The sequence below is a fragment of the Lepisosteus oculatus genome, chromosome 4, assembly GCF_040954835.1.
Source record: "Lepisosteus oculatus isolate fLepOcu1 chromosome 4, fLepOcu1.hap2, whole genome shotgun sequence".
Classification (NCBI taxonomy): domain Eukaryota; kingdom Metazoa; phylum Chordata; class Actinopteri; order Semionotiformes; family Lepisosteidae; genus Lepisosteus; species Lepisosteus oculatus.
The window spans coordinates 15,124,786-15,148,812 of NC_090699.1; the positions used below are offsets into that span (position 1 = coordinate 15,124,786).

At 43.3% G+C, this 24,027-nt stretch overlaps 1 protein-coding gene across 1 annotated transcript; it reads left to right on the plus strand.

The window, feature by feature from the left end:
* Positions 1 to 1,863: 1,863 nt before the first annotated feature.
* Positions 1,864 to 21,456, plus strand: LOC138238120 (calcium-activated chloride channel regulator 1-like). The gene is made up of 14 exons (XM_069188046.1): positions 1,864 to 2,079; positions 6,297 to 6,440; positions 8,201 to 8,354; positions 8,765 to 8,873; positions 9,102 to 9,261; positions 10,205 to 10,432; positions 12,519 to 12,743; positions 13,586 to 13,763; positions 14,361 to 14,467; positions 15,355 to 15,576; positions 17,738 to 18,008; positions 18,675 to 18,839; positions 19,752 to 19,973; positions 20,579 to 21,456. Exons 1-14 carry the CDS (start codon positions 1,933 to 1,935, stop codon positions 20,929 to 20,931), a joined length of 2,685 nt encoding a protein of 894 aa, XP_069044147.1. The 5' UTR covers positions 1,864 to 1,932; the 3' UTR covers positions 20,932 to 21,456.
* The last annotated feature ends 2,571 nt before the right edge of the window (positions 21,457 to 24,027 follow it).

The following is a 24,027-nucleotide window of genomic DNA, read 5'->3' on the forward strand; positions in this document are numbered from 1 at the left end:
TAACAATAGTGTAAGAAAAGCCTGACCTAATTCCTTTCAAATGCTGATACAAAATTGTATCAGAAGACTCTCAAAGAGACCTGAAGCTGAGCTAAAAGTGAGTGTTACAGCACGAGAATGGTCCTAAACAACACAAGCACATCTACAAAGGAACACAGAAGAAGCAGGTCCGCGTTTTACAACGGCCTGGTGAAAATTCAGACCGAACCCCCCTGGAGATGTTGTGGCAGGAGCCACAAGCTGTCCATGCAAAGCAACTCTCAAATGTCACAGAGCTGAAGACCTTCTCTATGGAGCCCCAGAAGTCCTCAAAACCAATGTGAGAGACTGATCAGCGCTTACAGGAATTGTTTATTTGCAGCCATTGCAGCTCAAGGTGGTGCCACAGTTAGTGAATCTAAAGGTTCACATAGTTTCCCACACATGGATCTCAAACGTTGCAATCATTTGAGGTTAAATACAGTATGTGTTGAAAAAGTACCATTTTGTGTCATTTTTGTTTCCACACATTCTCTCCTTAGGACGTAGAGTAAGATTGATGAAGCAGCTCCTCTCTCCCCCTGCTCTGCTGTGGAGAGGGGCTGCTGCACCGTGCTCTGGTGGGAGGTTCTCCTAACCTTACAGAAACACACTGATTATTTCTGAATGTTTTAATAGAAGTAGCAGCAACATCAAGAAAGTATCAGAATCATCAAGTGCAGAGCAGAATTTATCCAGGACACCCCAAAGTCCTTATGTCGTATGATAATACAATGTTGTATGAGTAAAAATATGCCTCTTTTAGATACGGTATGTGTATCTTCGTAACTTGTGGTCTTAATGTGTTCATATTGTAACGCAACAGGGGCTCAGGCGGGCGCCCTTGCCGCATTAGGTCGGCCCCTGCACCGTCCGGGGCTCGAACCCAGGACTCCTGCGTCTCTCTGCAGCGACCTAGCCCCGTGAGCCAAAGAGAGATCTCTCCACAGCCCAGTAGCTGTGGTCCTGCTATCACAGGGAAGGGCGGTGACGTCACCCGCTCTGGTACGCCGGCTCTTACACAGCGCCTGTCGGCCGTAAGCGTTACACTCTCCCCCGCTTAAATCGCCGTCCCCGGCGAAGGGCTATCCCGCCCCGCTTCTGACACCAATGTAACGCAACGGGGGCTCAGGCGGGCGCCCTAGCCGCATCTGGTCGGCCCCATCCCGACTGGAGGCTCGAACCCGGGACTTCCGCGTCTCTCTGCAGCGACCCAGCCCCGTGAGCTAAAGAGAGATCTCTCTTTGGCTCACGGGGCTAGGTCGCTGCAGAGAGATGCGGGAGTCCTGGGTTCGAGCCCCGGACGGTGCAGGGGCCGACCTAATGCGGCAAGGGCGCCCGCCTGAGCCCCCGTTGCGTTACAATATAATTCAGTACAGTAATTATTGAAAATAGAAAACAAATCAAACTTTTTGATTTGTCTTTATACCTCAGTAGTGTCTTGTATATACCCAAAAATACAGTACACTCAAAATACATCTGCAAAATATAGCTGCCCATGCTTTTATTATCAATTTACTGACTTTGCGAACGGTTTGCTTCACAAATAAAGTTCCTTGTGTGTAATACTATTGTGGGTAATGTCCAATACCAAAACACTTCATACTGTATTTATCCTGGCACAAATGTGTGTTAGTTAAAGTGGCAGAGAGTGCGTTAGTTAAAAATTAATGATTTTAATGATTTAATGATTTAAAGCAGAGTTAATTTCTTGAGAAACAACACAGGGCAAAACTAGGGGAAGGAAAGGTCAGGCAAAGTGTTTGTGAGACTATGCAGTGAGAGATATGGAGAAAACAGGAGACATGTTAGTACTGATTCGTGACTACCAAGCACTCCCCTGCTGGGGGCTTTCAATAAATAGTGCGGGATCACAGCACACCCACACAATCCCTCCTTCTGAGCTCCAAAGGAATGTTGTCTTCTGTGCTGCTGCTGTGCTCGACGATCTCTGTAACTCTGGGGTCTCCAGTCCAGCTGATTAATAATGGATACAGAGGAGTGGTCGTCGCCATCAACCCCCGTGTGCCTGAGAACCCAGAGCTCATTGACAAGATCAAGGTAAGGTCCTCAGGACACAGGGAGTTGTTGTTGCCTTACTAATACTAAATCAGATTTAACATCTACTACTGCTGCTAGTGCTACTGTCTTTAACTTAGCTTAGTGGAAGCTGTCTTTACTTACAGGGTACAGTATATTGTATTTAAATTAGGTTGTTGTTCAGAACATTCAGATTCTTTTTTGTATTATAAGATAATTCAATTTAAAACCTCACTTAAAAAAAACAGAGGCATTCTGCAAACCTAACAATGCCTACAGCAATACAAGGTCAGTTTTGTCAGAAAGCATGCAAGTCTAAACTTTAATTTATCTGGATTATCTTGTTTGGCTGTTTGGATGTTCTTACTAACTCCAGCAAAAAGCATCAGTACAGTATTGTTGACCAAATCTGTAAAGTACTAGAAATTGAGCTGTTGAGCTGAGCGTCAAACCTCTTCAACAACATGTAATGTGAAAAAAGTTAGTTGATGAATGATTAAAAGCAGGGTTGATCAAGAAGTTTATTACGATGCTTTTCAATATCTAAATGACCAATCACACATTAACACACCATACAAATAAGATATTGGTGATCTTTATGAGACAAAATTCTAATTTTCTATATGATATCATCTTATTTATCACTGGGTTGAAATAGAACCAAAACATTTCTGTAATTTGCTGCTTTTGTCTTTATTTTGGTGTTGTACCACATGAATGTGAATTATGTCTCTCGTACCACTTTTTCAAGCTTAGAGAGGTGAAAACAGGACGTATACTTTTGTCAGTTCTTTGATGAGGAAGTTAATTTGTTTTCCTGTTCAAATGTCAGCTTCCCTCCAGTTTCCTGTATTAAAACACAACACAATTATGCTTTCCTCACAACAAATCATTTTGATAGGGATAAATGTAATACCATTATAATATTTCGGTTTTTATTTGTAGGGAAACAGTGAAGAGAAATGCTGAATCATTAAACTGAATGTTATTAAATGGATGCTGTCTCATGGATCCTGTTGTTCTTATTTGTACTGTATATCTGTGTTTATGGTCATTTGTAGGCTTCTGTGATCATATGTAACATGCACAAAAATGTACACTACATTGGCAAAATGAGAAACACATAGGATTTTCAACTTGCATGATTGTTTTATTTTTTGTTATTGCTTGTCAGATTGAATAATTGTGGAATTTTATGTCTGAAATAATCTTTTGATCCAGTGTATCCAATGGCAAGCAGAATTCAGAATTCAGACTTTATGTAACACATACAATACAATACATATGAGCCAAATAATTTTCAAGGTATATATGTCATCTTTTTGTGGCCCTGATTTCCAAGGTGTAGATGAGGTATAATGAGGTATTGAATAGCAGTTCACTATTAGTACAAGACTTCCCTGACAAGAAGGTGAAGAGATGTAACTGAATGCGATTGAGGTTCCAGGCAAGGAGGTGGAAAAAGCCTCAGAAGTGAGAACGTATCTAAGAAACTCCAACTTTGTAAAAGTAGTAGAAGTCATGTGCTTAGTAAGCAGGCAACCCGACTCTGAAATCAATTTTAAAGAGATGAAAATCTGATAGACTGTAATTTGCGCACCACAATCTGACAAAGGCGGTACAGTGTAGAAGATCTTTGGGCTGCTTCATGTGTTCAATATCCATGTATGACAAAGTACCGGTAAGCTGACGACAATGACATGCAAAACATGGGGGTCAAGAAGCAGGTTTGGAAAGTGCTGGAGATGTTGGCTATGAAACTGAAGGCACCTGATGATGGAAAGAAAAAACAGGCTGTTAATAATTGAAGGGTTAAAAGCTTCTGACAAGTCATTTAATTAGCATTTCTTCCCAGAATACTTGTGACTTGAAACTCTGATGGGGTTGATGCAGCACACTAATAATAAAATTAATAATAATAATAATAATAATAATAATAATAATATTTAAAGGTGGCTTCTCAAATTGCTTTACAGAATGACAAAACAACAATAAAAACAATACACAAGATGTGCACAATAGAGAATACACAATAAGAGGAGACAGTAGATGGGGTACTGAGTACAGTAGGAGCAGAAGCAGAAGGAGAAGGGAGAATCAAGATATTGGACAATAAAGCCATTGCTGTCTTCAACTAGGAATGAGGAGTCTGCTGACTCAGGGTCAGAAGTGGCCAATTCAAGATTTGTACGTTGACAGGAGAGGAAATCTGAGACAGAGAAACCAAACAAGAGCTCATCCTCTAGGTATCGAGTAAAAACAGACTAGGGTGGAAAAGCAATTCAGCATCAAGCCACCACAGTTGCTGCAGGAAGAGGAGTTGTAAACATGTTATTGTAAACATGACAACCGATACCCTCCAGGAGCTCCTGTTTCCACCCACAGTGCAAAAAACATGCTAGTAAGCTAATTGTTCAATTCAATTTAATTTCTTTTTATATACGGCCTTTCACAACAAGTCTGCCCCATGGCACTTAACAAAGCAAGTGACCATACATGTTGTGAATACAGAACACAGAAGGCCAGAAGACAATGGAGGAGAGGAACCAAAAACTCTAGTAAGGAGAAACATAACCTCTAGGGGTCCAATGTCAATTGGCTGCCCAACCCCTTTTGGCATGCTAACATTATGCAATTAATAAAAAAGGAATACCTGAATAAAGGTATGAATCCATCCATCATGTCTTCTGTGTGCCAGTACTCCGTGCAGATCTCTGTAGACCAGTACATTCTCATAAACGATAGCTATATCCACGATGTCCCTCTTGGAGCCATGGCAGTGATCCAGCATCCAACTCAGGTGGTGCCCAGCTCAGGCACCATCCGGACATGTGGGGAGGAGGATAGGATAGTCTGGTCAGAACAGATGTATCTGCCTGGTGGGCCAACACACAGACACACAATGGCCTGTACACCAGCACCAGCAGCCATGGCTGCAGCACGCCTTGATGTAAGGTGTGAGTAGGCTAGGCTGAAGTAATAGGTCTTCAGTCTGGATTTGAATACTGAGATTGACTCGGCATCCCGAGCATGGGGTGGGAGACTGTTCCATAAGCTACAGTAGGAGCCCTGTAACTAAAGCTTTACCGCCAACTGTTATTTTATTAATTCGTGGAATATGAAGAAGGCCTGCATTCTGTGATCTAAGCGACTTGGATGCTAAACTTTAATAAGTTCCATTAGATAGACAGGTGCCTGACCTCTGAGAGCCTTGTTAGTAAGTAGAAGGATATTAAAGTCCGCCCTGTACCAGACAGGAAGCCAAGAAAGAGAGCTAAGTATGGGGGTTTTATGGTCGGACCTTTTGCTCAGATTCTTAACCCTGAGGCCTTCATGATTTTGGCCTGAACAATTGTGAGAGTGGTTGGAAGTTGTGTTGTGCTAGAAGTCAGGTGGAAAGTGAAGAGAGAGAGGGTCACAGGACACCTTCAGAGCAGGACACCAGAGAGCCTCTGGTCTGAAAACGGCATTAAAAGCAACAAGTGAGATGAAACCCGGGTCCAAGAGATAGGAAGAGATTGGAAACCATAAAAAGGTTAATCTGGGACCTGGGATGACACCAGACACAGGGGCAGTAGAAACAATGAACACCTGCTGGCTGAGCTGAGGGTAGGACACCAGAGAGACTCTGGGCTGAGAAGACTGCAACATGTGAAATGAAACCAGGGGCCAAGAGATAAGAAAACCAAGAGATCTGAAAGCATAAAAAATGTTGATGTGAGACCAGGGAGGACACTAGAAACAAGGAGAGGAAACAGGGGGCTGAAGGTTTGGAAGGCCAGTGCCTGTCTGCAGGTTTTTGTTCTAACCCAGCTCCCGAAAAACTCAATCAGCTTAATGGGGTCAATATAACAGCTTCTCTCAGCTTTTCATTGCCCTGCAGTTATAAAGCACAGGAACCCTGCCCACTAGGACCAGCCCTGCAGGATCAGGACAAGACAGCCCTGCTGCAGAAACCCTGACCCTTCCAGATTCAGGACTGGACAGGCCTGCTTTAGTCCACTGACCACTGACCACTGACAACACACTGACTCCAAAACCAGGTCCGGACATGCCTGTTGGCGAGGGCCCTGCCAGTAAATGGGCCCTCTGCAGCCCTGCAGTACACACTGGTCACTCCAGAACCAGGTCTGGACTGCACCACTGCAGACACACCGAGCACCTCTTCAGGATCCAAATTGGACAGCACCACTGCGGACACACTGATTAATCACCTCTCTCACTTTTTTTTTCTTCAGGAAATGTTCACAGAAGCTTCCCCTTACCTGTTCACGGCCACAAAGAAACGTGCTTTTTTCCAGGATGTGAAGATTTTAATTCCCACAACGTGGAAAGAAAACAACTCTCTCTACAGGAAACCAGGCACTGAGACCTATTTTAAGGTACAAAAAATAGGCATCTCTACAGGATTTCATGCTGTGCTACAGTAGATATACAATATTTCATGATGTGTATTAGACTGAAAACGCTGGACTAAAATTGAGGGAATGACTTGTTTTCCCTGTACATTAAATATACATATGTTAGTGTGAGTGTATTATAAAAATAGATTCATAAGGTTAAACTGAAATTTAATCCAATTTAATCCAATCCAATTTTAATCCAACCTTAAAAGTGTTTTTAAATGAACTATTTCTGTTAGATGTCTATGCACTGTTTTCAATATGTCCCTATCTGGATTCTAGAATTAGAATTTGCAAGGTGTCAGTCGTTATACAGTACCTCTGTAGGCACCGCTGTGTCAACAAGACATTGCTTTTTTATTTTTTTCAAATAATTGCAGGACTGCATTATTCTGTAAAACTGCCAGGGGCCGTGGTGAACCCCTAAATAGCACAGCTCCATGTGGTTTTTAGAGAAATTGGTACAACATTTAAATTGTTTTCCTGCACTAATTACAGTATACGTTATGCATACTGTACTAGCGACAATTTCATAAAATACGCTGATTATATTGTTGAGAAAGAATGTTGTTGCCATGTTTCTACCAAAAATCGAAATGAGACAGTATGTCATAATACTGGAGAACACGAATAGAATTATTGTTCACAGAATTATTAGTAACTGTGTATAAGTACTAATTAGATCATTAATACAGAAAAATACATATTTTAATTCTAAAAATATTTTAATTATAAATATTTATAGAGAATTTAAAAACACACTGTATTTCTTGTGCACTTAAAGGCATAACAATGTTGTAACGGATGAATAAGTTCTGGATCCGGAGATGAAGTTCAAACAAATGAGTTTTATTGCATGTAAGGAACAATAAAACCGAAGTACTGTTCGAAATACTGGTACAAAACTTCCAGTTTATAGAGCTCTTTTCTGCCGCTTCTGACGTAGCTCGTTACCATGGTAATGGGGGGAGGTCACGGTGTCCGGCCAGTTCACAGACTTTGGTCACTCTTAATGGTCAGTGTTAGGTTTCCTTCCCTTGGGGGTTTCCTAGCTGGCCTCTGGAATCCTTATCAGTTATCCCCCTTTCCTGCCATAACTCTAAGCCTGCTACGTAGAAGTCCAGTCCCCATGCAGACAGGACTCAGTTAACCCTTTCTTCACATCTTATATCTTTCTTCAACAATAATGAACCGCGATGAATTAAATTAGCCACAGGTGTAACATGGCCAAGACTTTTTCAGTGCATGCTGGAGTTGTGAATTAAAATGTGGACAATTTGGATAATTTTTGGAGAAATCACATCCTCATAATGGCGAGGTATAATCAGACATTATTCATCTTGTTAAACTCATTTGGTACTATTTCCTGATAACCCCTACTATTCTAGAGACAGTAGCTATTTCACTACGACCAGTTGAGTGATGTATTACAGCAATGCTGCTTAATCTTGTTAAGGACTACCAATCTTTAAGGATGAAACCAATCTTTAACATTAATCCTCAACCCACAGCCTATTCCAGTACATTTAACCCTCAACACTAAGATTGTCCCAGGACCCCTAACCCTCAATTTTCATTATATCCCTATTCCCTGACCCCTCAAAACTGAGTCTCTCCTGGTAGCAAAGGGTGATAGGAGGGGCTTCTTCCTGGATGGGACACCAGTGAGTACACACACACTCACACAGGTACCACTATTGTACCACTAACAATATCAATATATGATTTATCTGTCACAGGCAAGTGTGCTGGTTGCTGATCCATTCTGTGACAACAGCATCGGTACTCCATACACTTCCACTCTTGGTAAATGTGGTGAAGAAGGGGAACATGTCCATCTGACCCCTGCATACCTGTTGAATGACCAGGCCCTTGAAATGTATGGACCCAGAGGTAAGACTGCAGCCCTGAGCACCTCGGACTCCCACTGAAGTTAGCTTGCATCCAGGTGTCCACCTCTTATCCTGGTTGTAAACCTGGAGAGCCGTTGTGCCATTGTGCTTTAGTTTGAGTAGGTAGATTAGAGCTCAATGAACAGAGCTCTGCGTAGCTTGTTAACTTCTTCTAATCAAGCATCAGATTGATCCAACTTCATAGTAACTCAGAATGGAAGCTAGAAATCAATGAGCCAAGCTGTATTGTGAAATATATTCTTGTTCTCCTTAGCTGCAGTTATGCATTTTGAGCATAATTTGTGGTATTTTTAAACTAAGCAAATATACAAAAGAGTCTCTTCATAATCCCCCTGTCTCTTACAGTACATCTCGTGTTACTAGACTGCACTATTTCTTTCTGTGTTCCAGGTCGTGTATTATTGTATAGCTGGGCAGTCCTGCGATGGGGAGTGTTCAGTGAGTTGAATTCCCAGGAACCCTTTTATATGCATGACACTGGTGAGATAGAAGCTGTTAGGTGAGTGGAAATCCCTTCTCCAGCAAGATCTCCACACACATTTTAGCTCAATCTCAGTCTAAGCATCTAATCTGCTCCTTCATTATTGCTGCCCCAACAGCTTTCACTCTGACTCTACACACAGGTTTTTCCTCTTCTCCATTACTCTAGATGACTGTCAAGATTCAGCACACTTCTCATGACACTTAGGTGTACCAATTGCCTATCTGTTCTCTCCTATACTCTTAGGTGTCCTGAACACATTAGCGGCACATTGAAGAACCGTGATGGAGATAGACATTGTGAGATAGACCCCAGCACACTGCTGCCCACAAAGAACTGTGTCTTCATCCCTGACAGTGAGCAGAATACAAATGTCTCAATCATGTATCAGCCTACTATTGCACAGGTGAGCTCCAGTAGAAAGATATTGCTCCTCATACTGCCTCAATCACACAGGTGAGCTCCTGTAGATTGATATTGCTCCTCCCTCAGTCTCAGTCTCACAGGTGAGCTCCTATTGAAAGAGACTGCTCCTTACACAGCCTCAGTCACAAACGGTACTGTATGTGAGCTCTTTCGTTTTGCCTTTTATTCACTTCACACCTGAAAACAGAAAACTGGTACTGTAGTGAGCAGTATACTGTTAACATAGATAGCAGGCAGAAATGGAAATACTGTATCTGTATCTACAACTCTACCCCTTCAAAGCCAATGAAGAAAGTAGACCGGTCATGAAGAAGTCAATTGTGCCTGTTGGTCAAATACTGTACCTTAACTGTGATCTGTAGGTTGTAGGTAAACATAGGACTAGAGACAAATGAACAAAGGTTTGAGTCAGGAGCTCTCAGCTTGTGTGTTGGCTGCAATGGAAACAAAAAATGGTCAACTCCATGTGGAAATATAGAATGAAGAACCATTCTACATCCATCCATTTTCTAACCATCTCATCCAATTCAGGGTTGAGAGGGGAGGCAGAGATTATCCTTGGCAAGCAATGGGTGAAGGCAGGATACACCCCTGGCAGCACACCAGTCCATCACAGGGCAGACACCAACACCATTCACAAAAGGAACAATTTTCCCAGAAACCAATTAACTTACTACTGTGTCTTTGGACTTGGGGTGCAGACCAGAGACCCTGAGGAATCCCACGTGAACCAAGGATGAACATGCAGACTCCACACAGATAGCACCCCATATTCAGAATTGAACCCAGGGTCCCAGGGCAGCAAGGCAGTAATAAGAACCACTGTGACATCATGCCCCCCCTTTACTTACATTCCAGGGTGGAATTAACCTCCACATGTCTATATACTACATATAATATGTTTTTTTATTCATTGCTCCAAGGAAGCCACATTCTGTGATGAGAACACTCACAATTTCTGGGTGCAGAATGCCCAGAACAAGCTCTGTGACTACAGGAGTGTCTGGGACGTCATCAGCCAGACTCCTGACTTCAAAGGTGGCAACAACGCCCCCATGACAGCAGATCCCCCCAGTCCAACCTTCACTCTGCTGAGGGCCAGACAACGAGTGGTATGTCTGGTGCTGGACACCTCCGGGAGCATGACACAGGTACGTTTTCATTATTACACAACCAAGAGAAGGATGGGTAGTCACAGTTGCCAGAGTTCTGCATTGTATAAAGCAGCTCAGTGAATGCATGGCCTGATTTTTTAATCATATATACAGTAGACTGACAGTATCAGTTTCTTTCCCTTTCTTTGTGCATTGAATTAAGTTTAAAAGCAAACATTTCTCTTGTGGTGGTCTGTGGTGCACATGCACAGAATCTGTTGGCTATGTCTCCTGCTGGTACTAAGACAACAAGATTTGAGACCTGTTTCACCTGCATGAAAATGGTGATGTTATGTCATGAAAAGTCACATACTGTATCAATATTTCAATATCAGACAGGCAGAACAAAGGCCTTTACCCATCAGTCTTACACAGGTGGAAGGAAGATGCCAATATGACTTTCCTACCATGCAATTCAAATGAAAGTACAGTGTTAAACATAACATCAAGGTAAGGTGTCCTGAGAGGCTCAGTCAAAGTTTTTGAATTCAAGCCTGGGTCATGTCACTAGGCAGCTCTATTGGACACTTGGGTTTGTTAAGTGGCGTCACCACTTCTAGGATTGGACTTGCCAGCCAGGGCCTCTCCTGGGTCATGATAATACCCAGCTTGCAGTCTATTGGTGCTGTCATGAGGGATGTGCGTCTCCTCCAATCAGTTCTGAGCATCCAGTAAGAGGGCGGTGCTGCCCATGTGCTGAAAGATGATTGGCTTGAAGGAGTCTGCAAATCTCCCCTGTGTGCTGCTGTAGGGTTCATAAGCAAAAAGCAAGAAGCAAGTTCTGACTCCCAGAGCTCTCTGCTTTATCTCTCACTGATGATGGTCATTTACAAGAATAGACACAATACACAATATACAAAATTAGACACAATACTGTCAGGCAGTACTTGAACAGTAGAAATGAAGCTACTGTATAAGAACAGGCTCATTTCTGCACTTTCAGTAAAGGAAAAGTGATTTTTGTTTTCCAACAGTAGATAACCTGGTAAGTTTTTTTTCACCTCACCTTTTAGGAATGAAATGGACGCTTGAAAAGGGTGTTATTTTCAGGATGAAATGTGGACCACTGGAGTGCACATTCCAGTCTGTGCTTCTGGTGTCATATACAGTATGCCAATATACAGTACAGTACATACAGTAATATAATATATCATTGATGGGAGCCTTTTCCTCTGGTATGGTTCGTAAACTAGACAGATTTGCAGATTCAATTTGGAAGCTTTGCTAGTGCGTCATACTATATTCTAATAACATCCATTGATTTTAATTTTACATTTTTATCTATGTATTCTAATAATAATATAACTTTCTTGCTTCTCCACATTGTCTAGAGCAGTGGCTCTCAAAGTTCTATGGTCCGCGGACCACTTAATCCAAGTCACAGATGCGGTGGACCACCTATGCCTACGTCCACTTCTTACCTCGTAAAAATCATCACCTATTAATGTACTAAAATTAAAATTGAACTTAGTTTTATGAAAGTACTAACTTTTTTATGAACAAAATTGCATATTTTGCAAATGTTTTTATTAAAAAGTTAATGTGAAGAGTGAAGCTGCTTAGACTTGCTTTAAGAAAGATGACTAGGTCAGCCCATATGTGAACAGAACTACATCAGTTTTTGTTTGTAGCATCTTTAAGCTCAGCATTTCCCAGCTTGTATTGTTATATACAGTATAGTGTGACAGACCCTTGGACATTGACACGATCCATTATAGGATTTTTAAAATAAGTAGGCCTAGTCCAACAGACAGAACAAAAATACAGCTGTGAGGTTTAAAAGCACTCAAAGTGCCTTTTTTCACAGAGTAAGAAAAATCAAAACACCGCAGCCAAAAGGTTTTGCTGTCCTTTGAGCTTTTATCATAACTTTTTCTTGAAGACCTTAACCATCCAAGTTGAGCAGCTAAACCACTTACTGTATTCTAAACAAGCAATTCATACAGTCTCTCAGTCTCTCAGTCACTCACCTTTAAATTTCCAAATAAACAAAGTCTGTCTCAGACTCTTCATTTAAGCCTTTCAAAGATTCGTGGAACTCTGGCAAACGAGTGGTATTAGTTCTGCCTCTTCCCTCTTCCAGTCTGACCGGATCAACAGGCTCCGTCAGGCTGCGATGATCTTCCTGGACCAGATTGTGGAGCAGGGCTCGCGAGTGGGCATCGTGGAGTTCAAAAATTATGCCCGGATCTTGAAGGGTCTGGTTCTCATCGATGGGCAGGCGGCACGGACCCAGCTTGCCAGTGCGCTGCCTTCTGCAGCCGATGGAGGCACCAAGATCTGCAGCGGCATCCAGAAAGCGTTTGAGGTGAGCGAGCTCTGCATTGACCTGCCAGAATTTTACACATTTAACTATATATTGGAATCATTTTACAATTTTCTTGCCTCAGCACATTGTGTAGAAGATGTAAGTGTTGTGTGGACATAAGTACTGTACATCTTTTTTGTAAAAAGAATATTGCGTAATAAACCAGATCAATATTTTATTAAAACTAAATAAATTGAAAATTATGGGAAACTTGAATTTAAATCAAGAATGTCAAGGTGCTTCGCCTGTAAGGATTTGTGATTATAGCACCTCCTACAGGTCTACCAAGGTCTGGGCAGGAAGTATGATTAAAATAACCTCATGTGCATTGTAGAGGGTGTATAGTTATAGGTACATAGCACAGCACCCCTGTAAAAACGTCTTTATAATTTTAAGCATTCTATTCACTTATTCCAGTACAGGGTTGAGGGGGGGCCGGAGTCTATCCCAGCAAGCAACAGGTGAAGGCAGGATAAACCTTGGGCCATCAGTCCATTGCATGATAAACATAGACACACTCATACCATGGCCAGTTTTCTCAAAAGCCAATTAACCTCCAGTACAGTATGTCCAGACAAAAACCATGAGAGTACAGGAGAACACATAAACTCCACACAACAGCACCCCAGGAATTGAACCAGCTCCAGCACTGCAAGACAGCAATGCTCACCACTGTGCCTGCATGTTTAACACTTCTATAGAAAGCAGCTTCCTTTTATACAGGCAAGAGATTTTAGTAGAACATTTCAGGTGCTCAAGAGCGCAGCAGCAGTGTCTCACCTGGGATTTGAACCCCGAGCGCTGCTCCACACTGCTGTCCTGACCAGCTCCTCCTCTCCCAGGTTCTCCGACAGGATGACGGGGACACGGCTGGGGATGAGATCATTCTCCTGACGGACGGTGAAGACAGCAGCGTAGGGTCCTGTCTGGAGGAAGTGAAGAGGAGTGGTGTCCACGTCCACACCATCGCTCTGGGACCCAGTGCCGACCCCCGGCTGGAGGAGTTTGCGAAAGAGACAGGTACTTCAGCCAGAGGTCGGGACTTTCTCTGATGTGTTTGCATGGATTTCCTCTGGGTGCTCTGGTTTCCTTCTACAGTCTAAATGTACAGTATTGCTGGTTGGCTTTTGGAAGACTTGCTTCGATGTGAGTGTGTTTGTGTTTGTAACTGTCTGCCCTGTGATGGACTGGTGTCCCCTCCAGGGTGTATCTTGCCCTGCTCCCATCGCTTGCCGGGAGAAACACGGGTTCCCCCATGACCCTGAATTAGATGAAATGGTTAGAATATGGATGGATATATTTATAGTTTCTTTCTTGCTTAATAGACCGCATTATCCTTGTCTTATGGGAGATGATATTTTATAATATTCTAACAGAGGCTCCGAATTACTGCACATATGCCAACACATTTAAATAAGTGCTTTAGTGCACTAAAAGTGCAGAATAATGCAGTAAAAGTGCTGTAGGCAGAGTGACTGGAGTTGTGACTAAACACTTCTGTTCAGTCTGACAAGAATGTGCACCTTTATGCTTTGATGTTTAGAGACATCACATTGTCTTGCAGTGCTGTTCATCTAGTACTGTCATATTCAAATCCATTGTGATGTCCCTGCACAGGAGGAACACGTTTCTCAGCCAGTGACAAACTGGACTCCAACGAACTGATCATCTCATTTGGTAGCATCACTTCTCAGTCTGGAGATGACATCACCAGTGCTGTCCAGGTGGGTCTTTGAGCTGTTCTCACTGCTCCTGTTGTTATAATACCCATCCGTGACACAGTAATGTAGCCATTGGCTAATGATGGGAGCAATCAAGGGCACAGAATGCTTCAGGCTTTAGAATGTCCCAACAAGATGTTGCAAAACCTCTTCAGGTGTCACGTACTGTATGTCAACTACTCATGTTGGTCACATGGAAAATGCTAACAAAGCAAAACGTTCAGACAGGACATGTCATGAATTCTTGGAAATCCACTCAGAAGTGCAGAGCAAGTGCATGAAGTACTTAGGTGGAGGTGGTTATAGAAATCAACTGGCTCATCAGAATATCGAGAGAGTGGAGATACTAACTTAAATTTACAGGTGAAAAGGTTAAAGGTTTTATGATTAATTATGCAACCTTTAATTCAATTCCCTTTCTTCTCAAGGTACAAAGACGAATCAAATAAAATATAGATGCGCCATATTACTATAAAGAAAACGATGCACCATAAAACAATCTTTATGAAATATTTAGTCCTGTTCAACTAAACAGGACATCATTGGAAGGGGGTGAATGCTTTTGCCAGTCATTGTAATGAAATATTGAGCTTTAGGCCTTGTGAAATCAAAATGTATCCATTCAAATGTGATTCTAGAAAAAATAATAGATTGCAAAAAGAGGCAAGATTTACCTTCAGTAAGATTCATCAACAATATCCAAGTAACCTTCAAATAAATCTTAAAATAAAATTTGACTATTTAACTTTAAGAACAATTTTTTAGAAAACCTGAACTCTTTAAACATTAACATTTAAAAACATTTTAAAAACCTATATTCTTTATCTTCTTTATACACATTGAAGATTTTCATTCTTGACTTTTTTCTCTCTGTTCCATCAAACCCTCAGCTGCTGAGCAAAGGGAGTCGGACAGACCCGGGGTCACAGTTTCAGGGTGAAGTCCCTGTGGACCCCACTGTGGGCAACGACACCGTGCTGACATTCACCTGGGAACACGCCCAGCCGGACATCACAGTCCGCAGCCCGAGTGGAGGATCCTACAAAAATAACGACATGGAAATACACTCAGGGGAGAAAATCGTCTTGTTTAAGATCCCTGGAATAGCTCAGGTACTAAACACACAGGAACAATTATTAAACAGAAATTTGGGAGTTGGTTAGAGATGTCTACGTTTATCCATAAGGTATTCATCTTATATAATTAGTAGAAAATGCTCAATCTTATTTGATTTATTGTTTCTTATAGTTAAATATCACCTGTTTGATATTCAGAGAATATCTTCTTCAGCCAGCTTCTAATGTTTGGAATTTATCCACATTAAACTTCATGCGCCACATGTCTACTAACATACAAACGTTTATGATTACTTGTACCTTGCTAGCATTTTTGCATTTGTACTTTTTCTGGTTTTGAAAATTCAGACTATAATATAACCTAGATCAGACTATACTGTGTTGAGACTATATTCTTACTATGACTTATACTGTATAACAGTCTAGATGTGACTATACAATACTACAAACTAGACTACAGTCTAGATCAGATTATACTATAGACTAGACTACAGTCTTCATCACTAAATACATGCGGAGCAGCAGTCTAGAAAAGTTCATTTTAGTAGTCAAATAATGTCATCCACTTAAATTAGTTTTTGAACATCAAACTTTAAAAAAAATACAATTCCATATTTAATCATTTACAATTAATAAATGCAAGTAAAAACACTTGCTGCATATACTGTATCGTCTTCCCCAAAAGGATTTATTGTAAGATTTGATTGTATTACATACAGTATGTATGCCTGGGGTGTTATACGCATGTAGTTCACACAGATTTCTTCCAGCTGCCCCCGATTCCTCTCACAGTCCAAAGACATGCTAGTAGGTGACTTGGCATCTGGCATTGTGTGTGTCTGTGTCTGTGTATTTACCCTGTGATGGACTGGTGTCCTGTCCAGGGTGTGTGAGAGTGTGTGACTGGATGTGTCCTGCGATGGACTGGCGTCCTGTCCAAGGTGTGTGAGAGTGTGTGTCTGAGTATTTGCCCTGCGATGGACTGACATCCTGTCCACGGTGTGTGAGAGTGTGTGTCTGGATGTGTCCTGCGATGGAGTGGTGTCCTGTCCAGGGTGTGTGAGAGTATGTGTCTGTGTGTGTCCTGCGATGGACTGGCGTCCTATCCAGGGTGTGTGAGGGTGTGTGTGTGTGTATTTGCCCTGCGATGCACTGACATCCTGCCCAGGGTGTGTGAGAGTGTGTGTCTGTGTGTGTCCTGTGATGGACTAGTGTCCTGTCCAGGGTGTACCAGCCTTGCACCCATTGACTGCTGGATAGGCTCCAGCTGCCCTGTGACCCTTTTTTAGATAATAATAATAATAATAATAATAATAATAATAATAATAATAATAATAATAATAATAATTGCTTACACTTAAAAAAGCGATTTTCTGGACACAAAAAAGCGCTTTATAGGTAATGGGGACTCCCCTCCACCAGCACCAATGTGCAGCAGCCATAGTGCGCCAGAACACTCACCACACATCAGCTATCAGTGGGGAGGAGAGCAGAGTAATGAAGCCAATTCATAGATGGGGATTATTAGGAGCCCATGATTGGTAAGGGCCAATGGGAAATTTGGCCAGGATGCCGGGGTTACACAACATAAAGTAGTCTAGAAAATGAATGGATCATGGTTTTGTCCATCCTCACTGATTTAAACAAATATAATAAAACCATGTGCTAAACTACTCTCACCTGTCATCAACCTGGGTGGACTCTCAGTGAGTGATTTGACCTCGGTGGGAATGAAAATCCACATGAGGGAAAGGAGCTGAAATGAGTTAGACATCCTTATACTACTGTAGTGTCATATAAAATGACAGAGTCCTGATGTTGGTGAAAGAGGAGTCGTTTATTACGCATGCATGTGGGAGAGTAGCTTGCCACAGCCAATCTCTAGGAACGGTTATAAAGTTAGTCTTTTAATATAGTGTAACAAACAAAGTATTAGTGAAAGTATTTTGGGAAATCATGAATGGACACCACTTGCTATATGTTTCCTGCTGACAGGCAAAGAATATGCAGCTTGATCTTTAGAAGATAAATTGTTAAAAGCACTTATTCTGGATTCCTCACTACCAACAAGGAGGATGAGGAGGTTCTGTCTGTGTCCAGGCTGTACAGAGAGGTGATCTCCTTATTAACGGACTGAGCTTGCTTACATTAGCTGAATAGTTGCTTATCAATTCTCCTTTTTGGTTAAATTTTGCAGAGTGGTACATGGAGCTATGAAGTTGTCAATACCCACAGCTCCCCCCAGACCTTCACTTTGCAAGTGACCTCCAGAGCCATTGATGAATGTGTCCCTCCGGTCATTGTCACTGGAGGCATGAGCGAGACCGAGGTGACCTACCCCCAGCCCCTCGTCATCTCTGCGCAGCTGTCCCAGGGCGCCCGGCCTGTCATCAACGCTGATGTCAAGGCCGTAGTGGACCTCAGTGATAAGAACACAGTGAAGCTGGATCTGTTCGATGGTGGTATAGGCAAGTCTATTGAATGTTCATCATTTTCTGATTACAGTGTATCAGTATAGTTCAGGGAGCCATGGAGCTACAGCCCTTTATTTAACCAGACATATCAACTGAGAATATGTTCTCATTTCCAAAGACAACTTTGAAAAAGTACTGAAAGATACTTAGCATTTACTGAAGCAATCTGAGTCCAGTATCTCATTCAAGGGTACAACAGCAGCTGGTATAGGGGCCAATAGAGATCACTGCTGTTGTAAACAATCCTCCACAGTAGTGGGTCATTATGATGCCAGAACTAAGTACTTTTTGGTGGTTCTTGTTGGAGCCATATTCCACAGTAGGATGGAATCACCGGTCATCTGTCTACCTGTTACAGAGCTGCTGACCACTGTTATCCAGGAAGGCAGTAGACCAAGGAATTGAGAAACAGACAAACATTTAGAAAACCTAAACAAAAATGTTTTTTGTGTCATGATAGCAATCTTTAGAGTAACAAAGTGTGAAAACTGCACAATGGGCTAAATACTTTTGCAAGACACTATATATCATATTGAGAATAATAAAAGGAGCCTTTAAGAAGGATTTTCAAGTGATTTTTAAGGCAGTTTCTCTCTCTCTGGTTACAATCCGCCAATCACTGTTTATTGGTCCCTCTCTCCCTCTCCTCTCTCTTTGCAGGAGCTGATAAAAAGAAAAATGATGGCATATACTCAGGTCTCTTCTACAACTATAGGGCTAATGGGAGATACGGCCTGAAGTTTGAGGTACAGGGTGTGGAGGGCAAAGTGGAGACCAGACTGTACCCCGACAACAGTGTTCCTGAAAGACCTCGACAAAGCAGTGGTACGAAACACTTCGAAACACAATGTATGCAAAAGGGCACGATGCATGCAAGTGCCAATCGGCATACTGTAACACACACACGGCAATACACACAATACAACTGTACTGATCCTGCTGCACGGTGGGACTCGCAGTACACAGGGAGTGGTCAGATGACTTACTTGCTGGGCACAAGGCGGATGAGACCCAGGGTGTGCAGGGGGTGCACTGACAGAGACTGCAGAGTAGTGCTGCGCGCAGGCAGGGGTTCAAAGCCACAGCTGAGAAGGGGACGGGTTCAAAGCAGAGATCTTGGCTGACATCTGCGGTCACAGAGCTGCAGAGCTGGAGACATCCTGCTGAGGTGGAAACAGGCAGAAGCACACAGGGAATTTTCAAGCAGGAGAGATTGTGTTTCGCTGGAGAAGATAAGTCAAGGTTGGGCATTGCAGGTCCAATCCGGGAAACAGTAATGAAGCAAGGCATAGATCCAGCAATCGTGATTGAATTAACAAGAAACCCAGCAAAAATACAAAACACAGGAGGCTTCAAAGAATGAAGGGAGCAAGCTTGAGAACTGGAGTCCAAACTGAGTGATGAGTGGTTGGAGCAGAGGCCGACTGACAGGGTAACCCTGACAATGATTCACCGCATACATGCAATATAACTTGCACAGGAACATATATGCAGTGCAGCATTCACACTACAATACACATACTATAACATTCACCATACAACACACTATACAATAGAATACACAGTACAGACAGAAACAACACAATTTGACTATCAGTTTCTCACACAAAAACTGTGTACAGTGCACTTGTGTTATAACTATGCCTATCACACACATACTGTACACACATAGTCACAGCTGGGACCTTCAGTATGGAGCCTTGTAACACTGTAATCTTTCTTTCTTTTAATTCATAGGTAGGATGCGTCGTAGCGCCCCCTCTCTTCGCCAGACTAGCACAGCTCTCGGCAGCTTCAGCCGCACTGCCAGTGGGGGCACAGTGACAGTGAAGGGAGTGCCAGCTGTGCCCAGGGATGACTTCCCCCCTGGAAAAGTGACCGACCTGACCGCCTCTGTGGTCAACAACACTGTCGTTCTGCAGTGGACTGCACCTGGAGATGACTACTACACTGGGACAGGTGAGAGCACAGACTGGACACCCATCACTACACTGGGACAGGTGAGAGCACAGACTGGACACCCATCACTACACTGGGACAGGTGAGAGCACAGACTGGACACCCATCACTACACTGGGACAGGTGAGAGCACAGACTGGACACCCATCACTACACTGGGACAGGTGAGAGCACAGACTGGACACCCATCACTACACTGGGACAGGTGAGAGCACAGACTGGACACCCATCACTACACTGGGACAGGTGAGTGCACAGACTGGACACCCATCACTACACTGGGACAGGTGAGAGACACAGACTGGACACCCATCACTACACTGGGACAGGTGAGAGCACAGACTGGACCCCCATCACTACACTGGGACAGGTGAGAGCACAGACTGGACACCCATCACTACACTGGGACAGGTGAGAGACACAGACTGGACACCCATCACTACACTGGGACAGGTGAGAGACACACTGACTGGACACCCATCACTACACTGGGACAGGTGAGAGACACACTGACTGGACACCCATCACTACAATGGGAAGGCTCTCTCCTCCAGTCCTCAGTCCTTGTTCCTCCCCCCTCTGATCTCCCTCTCCCTCTCCTCCAGTCTCCAGCTATGACATCAGAATTGGCCTCAGCCCACAGGCCCTGAGAGAGAGCTTCACTGCTGCTCTGCCCCTCAACACCTCCTCTCTGCACAGTGTTCCAGCAGGACAGACCCAGACTCTCCTCCTGCCTTTGGAGCCCTTGGCTGCCATGAACCAATCAGTGGTCTACCTCGCCCTGCGCGCCACGGATGAAGAGGGGGGCACCTCTGAGACCTCCACCATCACCCAAGTGTCCACATTTGACCCTTTAATGTTGCCCCTCTCCCAGGGACACGCCTCCCCAGCTCCTGTTGGATTCTGTTCTGTGTTTCTGCTGGTGGCAGCTCTGGCTCTGCTGGATCTGAGTATCTGAAAGGCACGAGGGCTTTATATCACCCTGTGATGTCACAGCATCATGCTTCTGCCCTTGCATTAAAGTACGGAATTTAAAACCTGGTGTATAATTATCGTAATTGTGTCTGTTGTCAGATAATTTGCTACTGTATATCACTAAACATATTTTCAGTCTTGTTATTCGGATTTCAAAAGGGTTGGCAGAATTGTAGTTGATCGAGCAATTTCATGCATTCAGCTTTTTAGTCCAGCTCAGAGTGTCATCTTTTATTTTATCACCTTGGATTTTTTGAGGGGCACATTCGGTTAGCTGACAGTTTCTTCTTTATTTTTTTAACAGCTAATTCATGTTTTAAGTTTACAGATTCAAATCCTCACTGATGAAAAGTATAATGTCATTGACTTAAGATTGACTGTACAGATTGGATGTTTTCAGTTCAATAAGAAATGGTTTGTATTTTCACCCATCTACTATTTTTCAATGGAGTAATGAAGACATTACGATCAACCTGCCTTCTGTCTAAATAAAATACTCAGAAGGGAACACGTTTGATTGTGCAATAATCTATTTGTCCCATCCATCATTTTGACTGCTTTATCTAGTACAGGGGAAACCAGGACCTATCCCAGTAAGCAATAGGCACAAAGCAGCTACATATTTGATGGGTTTCCTGTAATGGGAGCTGGTCCTGACTCCTGTGTAGTGCATATTTAGGACCCTATGCAGACGGTATAATCCAGAAGTGACTGTAACGAACAGTTCTTTCCGGACCCTATGCGGACGACACAGTCCGACGGAGTGGGGAAACACTGGGAAAACGTCAGCAAGGAATACGGGGCAGAAGACAGGGGGGCGTGTGCAAGGTGCGCTGGTGCACGGGGGAGGCGTGGCCGAGGCGAACAATCCCAGAGAGTAATCCTTAGAGTATCCAAAACACACGAGTAAGTCCAAAACCAGGAGATCCATCAGAAGAAGGATTAAAAACCACGAAGGCCGGGTCGGAACCGGCGGACGGGGAACAGGAACGGGAACAGAGGTTAAAACCTTAACGGGACCAGGCGCTTCCAGGTCCCGGACTCGCACGATATGGAAATCAGATGCAAAGCCCGGAAGAGCGTCAGCGCCTGGCTTTTAAGGTGGGCAGGGAATGGGAAACAGGTGCAGAGAATGAAGTCTTAAGTGAAAGGGCTGGAGCACCCTTAAGGAGGGGGGACTATAATCGTGACAGTAACTGTCATTACCGTTCTGAAATATCCACTGGTGGACAAGGTCAGTATTGGATAACTGAGCACATGTGGAAAACATCTACGACCATATTAACGTATGGCAGTAATTGACAAGTTAACCGAGTGGAGGCTTGTCTTTTAGCAGTAGTGCTTCAGGTGCACAGACCAGTGTATGACAACCAGCCCCACCCCGCCTCGTGGAGCACATCTGGGCACACAACAAGGATTGCCAGGGGATCGTGCGTGAAAAGAGGTTTTTGGTTCATTGCATACTGGGATAGCCAGCAAGCTGCAAAATATGTCCCTGAAGCAAAACCTCCAACCTGGCAGCAAGAGGGATGAACAGCTTGTCAAGCAGTGTTTGGAGATGCAGGATTAGAGGCCAAAGCTGATCACGCTGGCTGTTGCTCCTTCAGAAGGGTGGTTCAAATGATGCAGGAGGGAGGGATGATGGGCTGCGGGTCTGTTGAAAATTTGTGTATCTTGCCTGTCTAGGATTTAGGCTTTAAGCCTTCTCTATATACAGTAGGTCAGATTTTTAAGGTCTGTGAAGGCATTGGTCTTGTGTGTCTTAGCCTTTAGTTTGTATGGGATGGTAAAGTTAAATTGTAAGAAAAATAAAGTCCATCTTGTCTAAATCTTGTCTGGTATGAAGACATTTCCTCTCTTTTCATGAAGATGATTGTCCAAAAGGATTGCCAGGTTAATTAAAGTTTCCAGTTCGTGGGGTAGATCCCTGGAGACCAGCTCATCCTTTAACTTTTCAGGCAGCTCTGTCTAAATAGCGCAATGACAGCCTCCTCTAACCAGGCACTTCCAAAGTCAACAGTGGGATGGAAGGATGAATCCAGTTGCATGTGAAGCAGCTGCGCAGGCAGGGAACAGGCAGGCAAAGGTGAAACGAAAAACATAATCCAGGTTTAATAATAATAATTCACTTATATAGCGCTTTTCTGAACACTCCATTCTAATGGCTTTACAGGTAATGGGGACTCCCCTCCACCAGCACCAACGTGCAGCCCCACCTGGATAATGTGACGGTGGCCATAGTCCACCAGTATGCTCACCACATGGCAGCTTTCAGTGGCGAGGAGAGCAGAGTGACGATGCCAGTTCATAGTTGGGGATTATTAGGAAGCCATGACTGGTAAAGGCCAATGGGACGTTTCGCCAGGACAGGTTTGTAACAAGCAAGCGAGGATCAAAGTCAGTAGTATACTGGCCAAGAGCACAGCAGGTATCTGAAAGAGTAGTAAAGAGATGTAGTAAAAAAAGGGCTTCAAAGCCACAGGTACACAAGGCACAAGGATGGTCCGTGAGAGCTGTTGAAGAAGCAAGCTGGGTTCAAAACACAAAAGACGGTCCTGAGCATAGTCACGTAAAGGTTTTCTATACTGTCAATGAATTTATTACTGAGATGTAATAACTGGTCTGAGAAATTGGAACTGGGGTTCCCTTTTAAGTGTTTCCTCGTGCTTCAGGTGCACAAACCAGAGTTTCTGTGAGAATGGGCATGACATACCTGTGAATAAGCTTGTGTACTTCTTTACCTCATTTCATCAGGGCACAGATTCATTCATTTCACAGGATATTTCTACTTGTAAAAAGGTGACAAACCCCTCAGAAAACCTTTTATCTTTGGAAAATAACCTTAGTTGTGAGCCACAAAACACAAGATGTTTCTTCATACAGAGGTAGGGGAGAGTATGGAAGCCGTTCTAAGTAGAATCTTTGTGATCCTGTTACAAACAAAAATAAAATCCTTAGTATGCGTACAGTAGTAACAGTTTTGACAGACAATGAGATTTCTGTTGTAACTGCAGCTGGTTTTCTTGGCTCTTCTCAGCTGTTCTGGCAGGAGTCCAACCGGATTGCCTGGAAGTCAACC